The sequence below is a fragment of the Acomys minous genome, assembly GCF_964271855.1.
Source record: "Acomys minous genome assembly, chromosome: 16".
Lineage (NCBI taxonomy): Eukaryota > Metazoa > Chordata > Mammalia > Rodentia > Muridae > Acomys > Acomys minous.
In genome coordinates, this window is record NC_140498.1 from 12,855,015 (window position 1) to 12,868,924 (window position 13,910).

The following is a 13,910-nucleotide window of genomic DNA, read 5'->3' on the forward strand; positions in this document are numbered from 1 at the left end:
TCCTGTGTGAGGCCCGCCCTTCTCACCACATGGCTTCTCAAGGTCCTCGCTAGAGAAGACCCCAAATAACCAGAAGACTGCTAAAAAGACACAAGTTTTGTGCCTCTTGATGCCCATGTGAGGTGTTTTATTTTCATAAGAGAATTTTAATTTGAAGATATATAATTAAGTGGAAACAAAGAGTCTATTAAGCTGTCATTCATGAAATGGAATGTACTGTTAAGGAATTTCTAGGAGACAGACAAGGCTAAGTGCTGAGAAAACTTCAGAAGCCAAACAGCTACGGACACAGCACCAGGATGGAACTCTCACGGAACAAATAGTCTGGTTTTTAGCAAGATTTCATTTTGGGGTGTGAGGGGTTGCAATCAAGGGTAGACAGACGGTTGTGCTATAATAGTGACACAGGGCCCTTGGCCTGGCTGCAGCAAGGATCAGGCATGTGACAGGACAAGCATTTGTCTCCGTGTTTTGCACAGGCAGTTTCTGAGTACCTGTGATTCCTTTCCTAAACGAAGGTTGGCATTTGATTACTAGGGGCTCTAAAGTTGTATCCCTTGGCCTCAGACTGAACGCGCAGACCTGCAGGGTAGTCTCAAGCACCCAGCCTTTCCTCTAGTCAAGCCCTCATTTCCCTAACTTGCTCCCCACCCCCTTCCTACACCAGACCAACTGAGTGCACTGCCTTACTTTTCAGGGTGCCTGGGGTGCCCAGCTCACTGCTGGGTCAAGTGAGTCAGTAAAAAAGATGGCTTCCTATAGACACGCCAGAGGCCAGCTTGTCCTGGTTCAGCAGTTCTTGGATTCCTTAGAGTCGTCTTAGCCAGAGGGGTCATACAGGCAAAGCACAGCTCCCACCTGCAGCCCTAAAGGACACGGACCTCAGGACATGGTGCCCTACATTGTTTTTGCTTTGAACTGTGGTCCCTGGAAAGCCTGACGCGCAGATAGGCTTTCTCCATTTACTGTCCCGAGGAACAGGTTTCATGGGTATATGGTGGCCTCTGGTTATAGACCCAAGTTCAATACCAGGCTCAATCATAAAGGGCCATGCCTTCTATCCATTGGAAAGGCATGCTCTACCTTTCAACATTGGCCTCTGACTGTCCCCTGAGGCTGGTATTTACACTCCTCAGTCTAGGGGTCGTGAGGGCGAGGCACCCCTCTCTGTGGACAGTTCTGTGTCCTGGTAAAGGACAAAAATCACCTGTATCCAAAGTTAGAATCTTTGAGGAATCTGTGTCCTGAGGTACAGAAAACACGAATTTTCATAGACTCTGGGTAATATGCAAATGAGGAGACTTTCAGGGCTCTTCTGATTGGACAGTGCAGCCAATAAGACCTTAGGGTTTCTGAATGCCTTTGGCAGCTAGACCAACCATTTATAAGAGCCCGAGGGTGGCTTACTCAATTTTAGCAGTTGGATTACGTCCTCGATTTCACACCTTACATGAGCCATGAGGTCTCCCCACTTCCCATCAAGGGCTCTGTGCCTCCAGCACGGAGGTCTGTGAGCTGTGGAGCTGATCGCAGCACAAGAAGCCGTGTAATCTGGCTATCCACAGTGCTAGGATGGCCACAAGGCCACCAGCCACTGAGGTTTTATCCGCCTTCGGCTCTTCATGGAAACCCAAAGGTTCTTTAGAGCTAACGGGAGTCTCTGGGTAGCTTAATGGTGCCCTAGTTCTATCCCGGGACCAGAGTGAGGAATCTCCCCCTAGTGGCCTGGCTGAGGTAGTACAGCGCTGCATGCTAGAGAGGCTGCTTTGTCCAAAACAGCTGTGGTTCCTTCAAAAAGTTCTTGGCCCCTAAGCAGGTTCAGTTCTCTTCATGTTTCAGGTGGTAGGCACTTTCCGCAGCTTTGACTCCCACACTTAGGATAGGTCAGCCAGGGCTGCAAAGTGAAGCCCTGTCTGAAACTAATTTTAAGAAACCAGCGAATGCCAGCTCCCTGCTTTAGTTCCTATGTTAACCACCCAGCTTCCACCAAAAAGCAAAAGTAACCGACTAGGTCCCCCGCAAGTGCTGGGTGTTTGCGCATTCTTGGCATCAAGCCTGACTACCTGAGTGAGTTCAGTCCCTGGAAGCTACACTGTGGAAGGAGAGAACCAACACTCGTAACTTGTCCCCTGACCTGCATTCAGCCGTTCCCCCTGCTCTACCCCCCCCCCGCTCCCCCCGCCCCCGCTTGTTTCCCAGCACGGAAAGATAACATGCCCCTCCTACCTTCCCATGAAGCCCATGGTGGTTAATGTCCCAGCGGCATTGAGCAAAGCGAAGCCCTGTTATTTGGTGCCATGCTGTTGCTCCGTGTCTCTGTGAGGGACTGAGGAAAATATCAGCTCACCAATGTGGATGCCATCCCTCAGTCGGCTGAGGGGCAGCAGGCAGGAAATCAGTACTAAACCAATGCTGGCACCCCGGAAGCTGAGGCAGGAGAATCCGAGTTCCAGTCCAGCCCAGTTATCCTGACTCACAAGAAACCAACATAAAGCTGGAGTCTGCCTTCCTGTTCAGCTGCTGGATTACTTTTCAGTTCCTGTGACAAAATATCATGAGCAGAAGAAACAAAAGAAAGAAAGTAAACTTGGGCTAACGGTTTCGGAGGGAGTGTCCATATTGTTAGGGAAGGTATGGCAGCAGGCAGCTGAATCAGGGAGCTAAGGGATCCCTTTTCAGCCACACATAGGAAGCAGAGAGGACGAACAGCACCACCAACCAGGGACCAAATGTCGAAACACAGGAGCCTGTTGGGGCATTTCTCATTCAGGCAGTCACAGCTGGTATTGGGGAATTTAGATGTTGTCGTTCTTTGCTTTTCTATTGCTGTGATGAAATACCACGACCAAACGCAACTTGAGGAGGAAAAGGTTTCAGCGTCCAGGTATAGTTCATTGTGAAGGGGAATTGGGGCAGAAACCTGGAGGCAGAAGCCATGACTGAATACTGCTTACTAGGTTGCCCAGCCTGCTTTCCAGGGCCATCTGCTCAGGGCTGGCACTCCCCACAGCGGACTGGGACCTCCCACATCAGTAATGAATCAAGAAAACAGTCTTGCCTACAGGCAATCTGATGGGAGTATTTTCTCAGTTGTGTCCCTCTTCCCATAAAAATACGTTCGCCTGTGTCAAGATGACAACAAAACAAAAAACAAACCAGGACAGAAGTGGAGAGAAAGGCTGTTTGTTGATTGGGTGGTGAAAATTAGACACCCTTTTGGTGTTCCCCAGGTTGTCTTCCTATGAGCCCCCAAAAATGTGAGCTAAGAAATGTTTCTCTTCATATTTTCCAGCTACAAGTATTTTGTTATGATAACAGGAAATGAACCAATGCAGAACTTTTTAAAAGGTTATAAGATTTCATTTATTTTAAATTCCAAAACATGTAAAAAGGGATCATTGCATAGATGTATCAAATAGAACACCGAGAGAAAATGAAAGTTTTCAACTCAGTGGTATCATTAGTACTCCACAATTTAAATGGGTTCACTTCAAATTAAGCCCAAGAATGAGAGAGGGGGAAAAAAATCAAAGCAAAAGCTACAGCATCAGTGGCTAGCTAGGGCAGAACCACAGGTGGGGATCAAGTTCCAACAAGTCCAGGAGAACTTTACTGGAGAAAGACTCTGAGCTCTTGATGGTGCTGCTAAGTGGCTGTGCACTTTGACCAATGTTCACCATGCTATACCCTTCAAACAAGAAAGCTTGAAACTGGAGAGAGGGTTCAGCAATTAAGAGCACCTGCTGCTCCCATCATAAGAACAGGGGTGCTGATTCCGGCACCCATATTCTACAGCTCACAAGTGCCTAAGTGCAGCTTCAAGGAATCTGGCCATTACAGGTATGTGTGTGGGCGCGCGCGCGCGCGCGCGCGCACACACACACACACACACACACACACACACACACACACACACACACGCATATGCGCTCGGGGAAGGGAGAGAGAGAGAGAGAGAGAGAGAGAGGGAGGGAGAGCGAGCGCTGGTTTTTTGTTTCCCTATGTAGTTCTGTCGTAGAACTTTCTCTGTAGACCAGGTTGGTGTCATCAAACTCAGAGATCTGCCTGCCTCTGCCTCCTGAGATTAAAGGCATACACTACCTCCTGGTGTGCAAACATACATGCAGACAAAACAGCCACATGTATAAAATACATAAATCTTAAAAACAAAAACAAAAACAAAAACACCTAAAGAACCTCTACCCATGCAGTGGTGGCACATTCCTTTAATCCCCAGACTCAGGAGGCAGAGGCTCTGGGCTATACATAATTTTTTTAATCTAGCAAATTTGTTGCATATAAATATCACACTGATAAAGAAAAAGTTAAAACATTATCACCCCGAGGTTGAAAAACTGTACTATGTAGGTGATGAGGCCAGGGGTCTTTTAATGAGTGCCCCCTCTTCTCCCATTTCTTTCTAAATAGGTGACAGCCTCTCTCCAAAGCCTTCCTAATCCACTGACTAATTACGACTGCCTTTAACTGAGCACCCAAAAACACTAGGCAATCTTCATCTGTGTCTAAGGACCTTGTCTCTCTCAAACATGTAGAGACTACTACAGTCCTTATGGATAATGATCTCCTCACTCTGAGGAGGTATTCTAAGGCAAAAGCTGAGCCCACCACCCCTCCAGTGCCCTTCAGCTCCAACCCACTAGATGGAATGTTCCCCCAGATATGTGGGAGTTGGAACCTCTCGCACCCTTGACTGGGATCATTTGGAGAGAAAGGTCTCCGCAGGTGCAATCAAGTTCCCAACCTCAGGGTGGAGTCAGCCTGTGTTAAAGTGGACTCTGGGCTGGACAGGTGTGTCTAAGAGAAAGATTTTAGAGAGAGACACAGAGAAGAGCGGGGCCAGAATTTGCAGCTTCTGCCAGTCAGGGAGAGCTAGACTCCGCCAGTCACTGGGAGGGAGGCCTGTCTTAGATGTTCCCACGTGTCCTGGAGAGGCTGGCCCTGCCAACACTTCAGAACATGGAGGAAAAAGGAGCTTTTAGGCCAGAGCACTTTAGTCCCAGTCCCCTGGAGTGGGGTCCTGAACACCACACAGGTCACAGCAACATAGCCCTGTTTCACCTTGCAACAAGCAGCACGAGGAAATGTTGGGTCTAGGGGACAGTGTGACTCCGTGTTTCTCTTGGGGCCCACCAGCGACACATCACTAGAGAACTGCATTTTCTCAGCACCCGTCCCCCTGGGCTGTTTTCCTCTTCTGCCCACAGTCTTGGAGTGGAAGAAACCCAGGCAGCTGAGAGCTGAGTCCATGCACAGTTCATCTGTGCTCTTGTTTTGTGTTCTCAACTGTCTGTTAACACCCACTTCTCATCTGTTTTCTCCCTCAATATGGAGGATGTGGTTTCTGTCCTCGCTGACTTAGGAATCTTGGGATCTTTTGCCTTTGTGTAGTTTGAACTAGTCTGTCATAGTGAGGGGAACAGATTTAAGGTAGAAAGAGATTAGAGGTGGAAAAACAAGAGGGGAGGGGCTGGAGAGATGGTTCTACAATTAGGAGCCCTGGCTGCTCTTACAGAAGCCCCAGGTTCTGTTCCTCGCACCCTCATCTGTCAGCTCACAACCGCTTAACTTCAGTTTCAGGGGATCAGATGCCATCCTCTGGCTCCTGTGGGTACTGCACTCATGTGCACAAACACACACATCCACATAGTTAAAAATAAAATCACTTAACAGAAAGAAGGGGGAGAAGGTAGGAAGGAGGGAGAGGAAAGTGAGGAGGACAGGAAAGAAAAGAAGTGGACAAGAGAAAGATGAACTGCAATTTGTTGTGCAACCATAACACACCCACCACTGGGCTGGACATTCTACATACATACATACATACTACATACATACATACTACATACATACGACTCTAAGAATACAGCAAAACACCCACCCCCCTGGTGTACTTATTGTGTACTTTTCCTCACTGAGGAATCGTTGGAGAGTCACGTGATTCTTACTCAGCAGGAACTACTGTCTAAGTCCCAGAGGTTAGAAACATGAGACCAGGACATTGCTGGTCTCCTTGGCTAGTGAGTGGCACCTCTCCAGGTCCTGACCCTCCCCCCTCTTACAAGAACACCAGATCTATGGGGTTAGGGTACATCAGCAACTTCCTTTAACCTCAGTCTCTTTCAGTATCTCCCAATGACAACACCTTCAGAAATCCATCCCTCCTCCTGGAGGGGGGGCAGGAATGACAGCATTCGGCACAGGACTTTGGCAGAGGGAGCGTATCCGGCTCCTGGTGGATTGCCATATTCTTACAGGGGAAATTGATAACTAGTACCAGGAGTAGGGTGGGCAAGAAGACAGGAGCTCCTGTCTCCTCAGGACATGTCAGGAGTTCCCAGGCCTCCAGAGGATTCTGTGTTTTCTTCCGTCTCTTTGACCACTGAGCATATGGTCAGGGGCCTGGGGTCATGGGTCCAGAGGCAAAAGAATGGCTGTAGGGGACTAGAAAAGGACATCCCGGAGAACACATAGATCAGGGAGCCATTGGTTGCATTATGAAAGGAGATCTTCCCTGCCTCAAAGTTTAAGAAGATGCCCACCCGCCTGAGGGGCTCTGGAGGAGACAGGCGAGTCCTGGGGTAGGAGAGGGCCTGGAGTTTCTTCTTGTAAAACTCCAGTGCCCAGAGGCCATGCTGGGGTGACTTGGGGATCCTTCCTTCTCGTCCCAAACTTTCCAAACACACACCCAGAATCCAGGCCCTCCTGGCCCCGACCTCCACTTCCCAGTAGTGTCTCCCTGCCTCAAATCGCTGTTGAGCCAGGATGCAGGGGTCCTGGTCAAATCTTCTAAAATTGGGGGACAGGTCCTGGTCAAATGGCAGCCGCTTCACACTTTTATGATCCTCAGATACCATGAGTTTTGGACTGGCAGTTTCAGGGTCCAGGGACAGACTTGCTGTGGAGAGAGGGAGGTGTCAAGCATGGGCTTTTGCCCCCTCAGCCCTGCATGGATGAGGAATCCAAGCTTTGTCTCCCATATGAAGGTTCCTCTCCATCTCTAGAAATCTTTTACTGTTCCCATTTAAACTGTGTTTGTCCCCTGAAACGGGTGGGGACAGGGAAGGCAACGATTAAGGTTACTTGAAGAGGTGTGAGCACTGCCTGACACAGCTCCCAGTGTGCATGCTAAACTCAGACAGAGACAGAGAGACTGGGTGGCAGAGACCACCTCCAGCGCACAGAAAACATGCAATTCGCACCCACACCCCACAGCCAGCACTCCAGATGTGGACTTTTCTTTGGTTTGCAGGTGACTGACATGTGTCCTCAAGGTTTGTATGTTAGAAGCCTGGTTCTCGGTGTGAGCATGAGGGGTGGGGGCACTTTTAAGAGATGGAGCCTCAAGCAAAGTAATGGACTCATGAGAGCATTCTTCAGTTCTCTGGGGACCCCGATTAGTGCCCATCTGACCCCATCCCCACATCCCTTGCTTATTCTGTCTTTCCATCCACCATGATGTGACACAGCCAAACAGCCCTCACCACATGGATAAAACATTCCTTTATGCATAACTCAGCCTCCTCCAGTGTTTGGTTTCAGTAGTAGAGAAAGGACTAGCCCAATCTTCAAGCTCACGTCTATTTCCCAGGAGGCCCTGTAGTCTGTCCAGAATTACTTGTGAAGAATAATTGACCAAGACATCTCTTGGTGCTGAAGGGTTTCCACTGGGCGTGGTGTTGTTGGAAAATTCCACTAGCCATCCCCTCTGTCCCTACTGTGTTGCTGGGTGACACAAAGGCAGAGCCTCAGAGCGGAGCAGCATCCCTGCCTCACTCACCATGGAAGGACTCAGCCTCATCACCAGCTTCTGGATCTGCTGCTTCTTCCTGACTTGTATTATGGTTGTCTTGGTAATGCTTCCCAAAGGCACAGGCGATCGCTGCCAAGACGAGCCCCAGTGCCGTGAGGATCAAGGGCAGAGCTGGTCCCCGTTCCATGGACAGATGCTTTCTCAACAGGGAGGCTGAGGAGACTTCAGGGCATCAAGAGTAATAGGGTGGGTTTGGGGGACTGTCTTTATTATACACACACACACACACACACACACACACACACACACACACACAGAGAGAGAGAGAGAGAGAGAGAGAGAGAGAGAGAGAGAGAGAGAGAGAGAAACACACACCACCAACACCACTACCAACAACAACAGCAGCAAGAACATTCCAAAATCAAGGAACACAATGTTTACAGACCATTCTAAAAAGGATTCAGAACAAAACAAAACAAAACCAAACAAACCCAAAAACTATCTGTCTTCTGATACAGTGCTACAACCTGAATGTCCCAAAACGTTGAAATTCCAGCCCCTTAGATGAGGATGAAGTGGGCTCTGGGAGGTGGAAAGTCCTGAGAGCAGAGCCTCATGACTAGGATGGTCCTTGTGAGTTCCAGGCCAGCCAGGCTTACACTGATATCCATCTTCAAAAAGTCAAAACAAACAACAACAACAACAACAACAACAACAAAAACAAACAAAACCCCCCAAGTTTTTAAAGAAATAAAACTTTAAATGGCAAGATACATGTATCCTTTAGTGGATAAATAGGTAAATTAAACTGTGGTCTATCCAGACAGTGGAATAATTATTCAGCCTTCAAAGGAAATAATTTATTAAGCATGGTAGTTTGAATGGGAATGGCCCCCCATAAGCTTGTATATTTAAATGCTTAGTCCCCAGTTAGTGGAACTATTTGGAGAGGATTACATGTGGCCTTGCTGGAGGAGGTGTGTCACTGGGGGCTTGGCTTTGAGGTTTCAAAAGCCCACAGCAGGCCCAGTGTGTCTTTCTCTCTCAGCCTGTGCCTTGAGCTCTCAGTGCCTTCTCCAGCACCATGCCTGCCTGCCTGCCACCATGGCTCCTGCCATGATGAAAAAGGACCCACCCTCTTAAATTGTAAGCAAACCCCCAATTAAATGGGTTTCTGTTTTGGTTTGGTTTGGTTTTTTTCTGTAAGTTGCCTGGGTCATGGTGTCTCCTCACAGCAATAGGATGGTAATCAAGACTTCAGGCAAAGATCCTTACATACTGTAACAGAAAGAAGCCAGGATGAAAGGAACACACTTGGTATGGTTTTACCCATAAAACACAGGGGAAAGGCAAAAGAAGAAAGAAGAAGAGGAAGAAGAAGAAGAAGAGGAGGAGGAGGAAGAGGAGGAGGAGGAGGAGGAGGAGGAGGAGGAGGAGGAGGAGGAGGAGGGTCAGGATGCTCCAGGCAGTAAGTGGGAACTAGGGAGTGCAGCAGGCTTGCAGGCAGCCTGGAGACCTGGCGAACAGGCGCCATTCTCCTGTGTCCACACCCCAGAGCACCCAGCACCAGCAAGCCATGCACTTGCTGCCCCTGGTGGGTCCTGTCTGTCCATTGCTGTGAGCTTCCCCTTCTGGACTTTCATTCCTGGGGGAGTTATGCCTGTGAGATGAGGTATGTAGAAAGGCCAAGGGCTGGAGAGACACTTTAGTGGCTAAGAGCTCTGCTACCCTTCCAGAGGACGGTCCCATTTCCAGCACCACATTGGAGGCTTGCAACAGCCACCTGTAACTCCAGTTCCAAGAGCACTGTGCTCACACAGTGTACTTACACACACTCAGTATACACTCGTACACATAAAAAATAATCTTTGTTGTTGTTGCTGCTGTTTTTTTTCGAGACCGGGTTTTTTTTCTATATAGCCCTGGCTATCCTGGAACTCACTCTGTAGACCAGGCTGGCCTTAAACTCACAGACATCTGCCTGCCTCTGCCTCCCAAGTGCTGGGATTAAAAATGTACCCTGCCAGCACCTGGCATAAATTTTTGCACTTTCTGATTAAATTTGCCATCAACTAAAACTTCTCTTTAAAAAAATCTATTGAAACAACAGCACCAGAAAAGCCAGTATCAGATGTATCTTTCTTGTTTTCCTAGTGGACCTCCCTGCACCACTATTGATGCTTCACCTTGGAAACAAACATCCCTCCTGTGACCCTCTTGGCCAGGCTGCCAGAGGGTCCTCTCTAGGTCTGCCCACATAGTCTCCTAACATCCCTGCCACCCAGGGCCTGCACTCCTGTGCCGGTGACTTTGATGGCAGAACTGAGCAGATACTCACCAAGCAGGTAAGTCTCAGTCACATTCTTCTCAGGGAGGAGGAGATTGGAGATGGAGCAAGTCAGGCTCCCCACAGCCCTGTCCTGCAGAGTCACAATGGATACCACAGCCAAGAGGCCAGTGCTGCCTGAAGCCAAGAAGCGCGTCTTGGCGGGCACTGGCTGTCCTCTGAGGTCCAGCCACTCCACCTTAGGCTCTGGGAACCAGCCTGTTGAGGTGCACTCTGCCTGTATGCCTTTGTCCTGGGTGTCAGTCACGCGGATTCTGGGTGATGAGCCCCACGCTGAAGGAAGAGACATCAGCTCAGATCCTGTAGAGCTACAGTTGCTCCCATGGGGGAACGGGATGTCTTGTGGATGTTGAGTAGGCTCTATGAATCTTCATGGTCTGCCTATCTGTGTGAGTAAACCACTAACGCAGCACCTTAATTCCACATGGAACAGTCAAGTGAAACAAGAGCAGGTTTAAGGGGGAAAAAACCAAAGTTTCCTACTAAGCATGAGAACGAGGAAGGAGCTAGGATCTCTCTGACCACAACGAACAAATTCTGCTCACCTAGAAAAACTTCTCCATATCCCCAAATAATCTCAATCTCCCCCCCCATCTCCCCACTCCTTCTCCCTCCCACTGTCCTCATCCCCATCTGTTTCAGCCCCCCCTTCCTGTTTCTCTGTTATTTCTCTGTGTTCCTGCCTTCCCCATTTTTTTCTTCCTTGCTTTATTTCTCTCTCTGTCTCCTGTTCATTCTGTCCTTCTGCCTCTCTCTCTCTCAGTCTCTGTCTTTCTACCTCCCAGCTGTTTCCACACCTTGACCCCAGCCCCCACCTGCCACATCTGTGCTGTCTTTCTGGTACAAGGGTGTGATGGGAAACAGCTTTCTATTCAGAACTACGTCCTGGGGAGACACATGCTACACAGAGCCTGTGGGGAAGTATCTTTGTCTGGGAAGCTGGTGTCACTAAAGCTTCTCCAGCTTTAGGGCTTTGGAGGCCATGGTCTGGAATTGCGGCTGATGCTGAGAGAAGCTCCCAAGCAGAGTAGAAGACCATGGCAGCCCTCACCTGCCACCTTCAGCCACAGGGTGGCCTGGCTGTGGGATGTGTGCTCCTTGAAGAGGCAGTGATAGGTCCCGTTATCAAACAGGGTGACATTGTGTATTCTCACAGCAGCCTCTCCCCTGGCCATGTGGTTGCCGATGAACGTGGTCCTCCCCTCATATTCCCTCATCTGCTCTTCCCACACATCCTCCGTGTTCTTGTGCACGTGCACAGCCTGTGAGGTCCGGTTTCTGTACCACCTCAGCTCCATGCCCTCAGCACTGATGCTGGGTGACAGTTTGCAAGGCAACTCTTTGTCTTGCCCGACTACGGCCAGAAGTGGGTCCGGAGGTCCAAGGACACGGAAATCTGCTTTTCCTAAGAGATGCAAATGGAAGGCCTAGGTTAGGTCGCATGCAGGAGGCAGGGGCTCCCCTTATGCCCCATTTTACTCTTTTGAGAGTTCCCTTGGTCCTCAGCTTCAACCAGAGGCTTCAGCTTGACTCTGGGTACCCCTAGAACCAGAAAGGGGGTGCTGCCCTACCGTTCCCAGAAGGCAGGAGCTGCAGGAAGATGAAGGGGACCAAGAATCTTGGCAGAGTAGCATCTCCACGGTGTGGCCTTGCCATATCTACTGGGGACACATTAGACATGGTGACTTAGACACACAGACATGGCAACAGAGACGCACTAATATGTTTAGAAAGCAAGTTTTGGGAAGTCGGCAGCCAGTCCTGCCACAGCCATTATAGCTACTATGTCCTGTCTTGTGTGTTTTGGTTCTTGCATGCTAGGACAGCCACGGGGTCTCCCTGCCCTTTGAGCATGGGGAGAGGTCCAAACTAAAACACTGAGGCGTGCCATTAAAGAAGAAAACACTCGCTTACCTCTGAGCCTGCTGCCTGCTTTCCCGATTCTGATGACTTTGAGGGAATTGGTTCAGTTCCCTGAAAACTTCAGATAGGCCACAGTCTAAGTGAGACAGCTGGTCTCCTGGTGGTTCCAGGAGGGGAACTTAGAAACCAGAAGAAGAAAGAAGAAGAAAAAGAAGAAGAAGAAGAAGAAGAAGAAGAAGAAGAAGAAGAAGAAGAAGAAGAAGAAAGACAAGCTCACCAGCTTTTGTTGAGCCCTGTTACTGCCAACAGAAAATAACCAACTCTTCACCTTCAGGTCAGTTGCAGCAGCAGCAGCAGCAGCCAAAAAAAAAAAAATCTTCTAAGGGGCACCGCCAGCTGTACTGAGCATATAAGATAAACACACTGGTAACAGGGATAAGGGAAGGCGTGGAGATGAAGGGAGGTGGCCTGGAGGAGGGTGGTAGCTGGGCCAGGTTGGGGCCATCAGGAGCCCAAGGAGAGGGCATAGACTGTGGGTGCTGGGATCCCAGCCAGCTGTGGGTGCTGGGGAGTTCAGATAAACTTCCCTGGCTATTGAGACCTTCAGAGCAGCCACATTGGCCCACACTGCCTTGGAAATGGTGTGCCATTGGTGAAAGTGGCCTGCCCTTGGGAACAGGGTGACATTGGTGAAAGTGGCCTGTGTCTGGCATAAGCTGTGGAGACTCCTGCCCAACAATCCAGGCCAGACCCTTCCTCATCTCTTCCCTGTGCCCCATCAAGTTTTGCTTGAGCCACTCTTACACCTGTCATTTGAGTGAGGTACCGGGCCAGGCCCTACTTGACCTAGTTTTCCTGGTGTTCCTAGAGGCTTAGGTAGAAAGAGCTCCTAGGGAGGCACACTTGGCCCTGGGCTGGGTGGAGTGCTCGCTCTCTGTGACTCAGTAGACAGTGCGGGGTTCAGATGCTCTAGGCTGGGAGCTATTGAGAAAGTCCAGCCTCAAGTCCTTCTCTGCGTGCCTCCTTGGGGTGCACCCTCTGATAAACATGCTATTTTATGTACAAACATGACAGGGTATCACATGAAAACATATGAATTGTGTTAGCTGGGCACCAATGCCAGGTGAAGCTCACTTCACTTGTCCCTGTGAGTCAGGGCTGAGATCCCTCAAGAAATTAGAAATAAAAATTACCCTACGAAGCTTCCCAACACTTGGAAATTACACTCAAGGGAAATCACACCAGTATGTAAAAAGGACAGGTGCACTCCACGTTCACTGCAGCACTATTCTGTTTGGTTTTTTTGTTCTTGTTTTTGAGACAGGGTTTCTCTGTGTAGCCCTGGCTGTGCTGGAACTCGCTCTGCAGACCAGGCTGGCCTCGAACTCACAAAGATTCACCTGCCTCTGCTGTCCGAGCGCTGGGATTAAAGGCACGCGCCATCAACATCCGGCTGCTGCCCTGTTCTTGATAGCCAAGAAAAAGAAACCCACTCCACTGAGGGATGAAAGGATAGGCAGTGGGAAACTGTAACCAGAATAGAGTGGAACCTGTCATTTGCAACAATATGGACTGAACTGGAGAATTTTCTGCTAAGTAAAATGAACCAGGCACGGAAAGACGAGTACAGCGCGATCCCACTCATTCTCGGGAGCTAAAATGCTCATTTCAGAGAAGTTGAGAGGACAGTGGTGGTGAGCAGAGTTTGGAGACAAAAGGGCTTGATCAATGGAGGCAGAGTTAAGAGTTAAATAGTGGCAGGAAGCTCTGCTCTGCTACGGCACAGAGGATCTATATTGATTATAGATGGCAGCAATAGGACAAGGGCTGAAGTGATGGCTCAGCGATCAAGAGGATTTGGCTTTCTTCCAGAGGATCCTGGCAGGGTCCTAGGACTCACTGTGGACCACTCAAACCACCTGTAACTCCAGC

The 13,910-nt window shown here is 49.3% G+C and overlaps 1 protein-coding gene across 2 annotated transcripts; it reads right to left on the bottom strand.

The window, feature by feature from the left end:
- Nucleotides 1-5,553: 5,553 nt before the first annotated feature.
- Nucleotides 5,554-12,317, bottom strand: LOC311585796 (butyrophilin subfamily 1 member A1-like). 2 transcript variants are annotated; one of them, XM_084761357.1, is made up of 7 exons: nt 12,256-12,317; nt 12,030-12,135; nt 11,687-11,773; nt 11,167-11,520; nt 10,107-10,388; nt 7,796-7,990; nt 5,554-6,913 (listed from the first exon to the last, which is right to left on the bottom strand). In XM_084761357.1, exons 3-7 carry the CDS (start codon nt 11,769-11,771, stop codon nt 6,333-6,335), a joined length of 1,497 nt encoding a protein of 498 aa, XP_084617483.1. In that variant the 5' UTR covers nt 11,772-11,773; nt 12,030-12,135; nt 12,256-12,317; the 3' UTR covers nt 5,554-6,332. The 2 variants fall into 2 exon arrangements, with proteins under 2 accessions (XP_084617483.1, XP_084617482.1); XM_084761356.1 differs by having other exon boundaries at nt 12,030-12,289.
- Nucleotides 12,318-13,910: the final 1,593 nt, after the last annotated feature.

Excerpts from the sequence above, each read along its gene's own strand:
- LOC311585796 (XM_084761357.1), bottom strand. The coding sequence starts at position 11,771 with ATGGCAAGGCCACACCGTGGAGATGCTACTCTGCCAAGATTCTTGGTC. Across the intron at positions 10,389-11,166 it reads CCTGTGGCTGAAGGTGGCAG|CGTGGGGCTCATCACCCAGA; the intron begins GTGAGGGCTGCC and ends CTCTTCCTTCAG. Across the intron at positions 6,914-7,795 it reads TGAGGCTGAGTCCTTCCATG|CAAGTCTGTCCCTGGACCCT; the intron begins GTGAGTGAGGCA and ends CTCTCTCCACAG.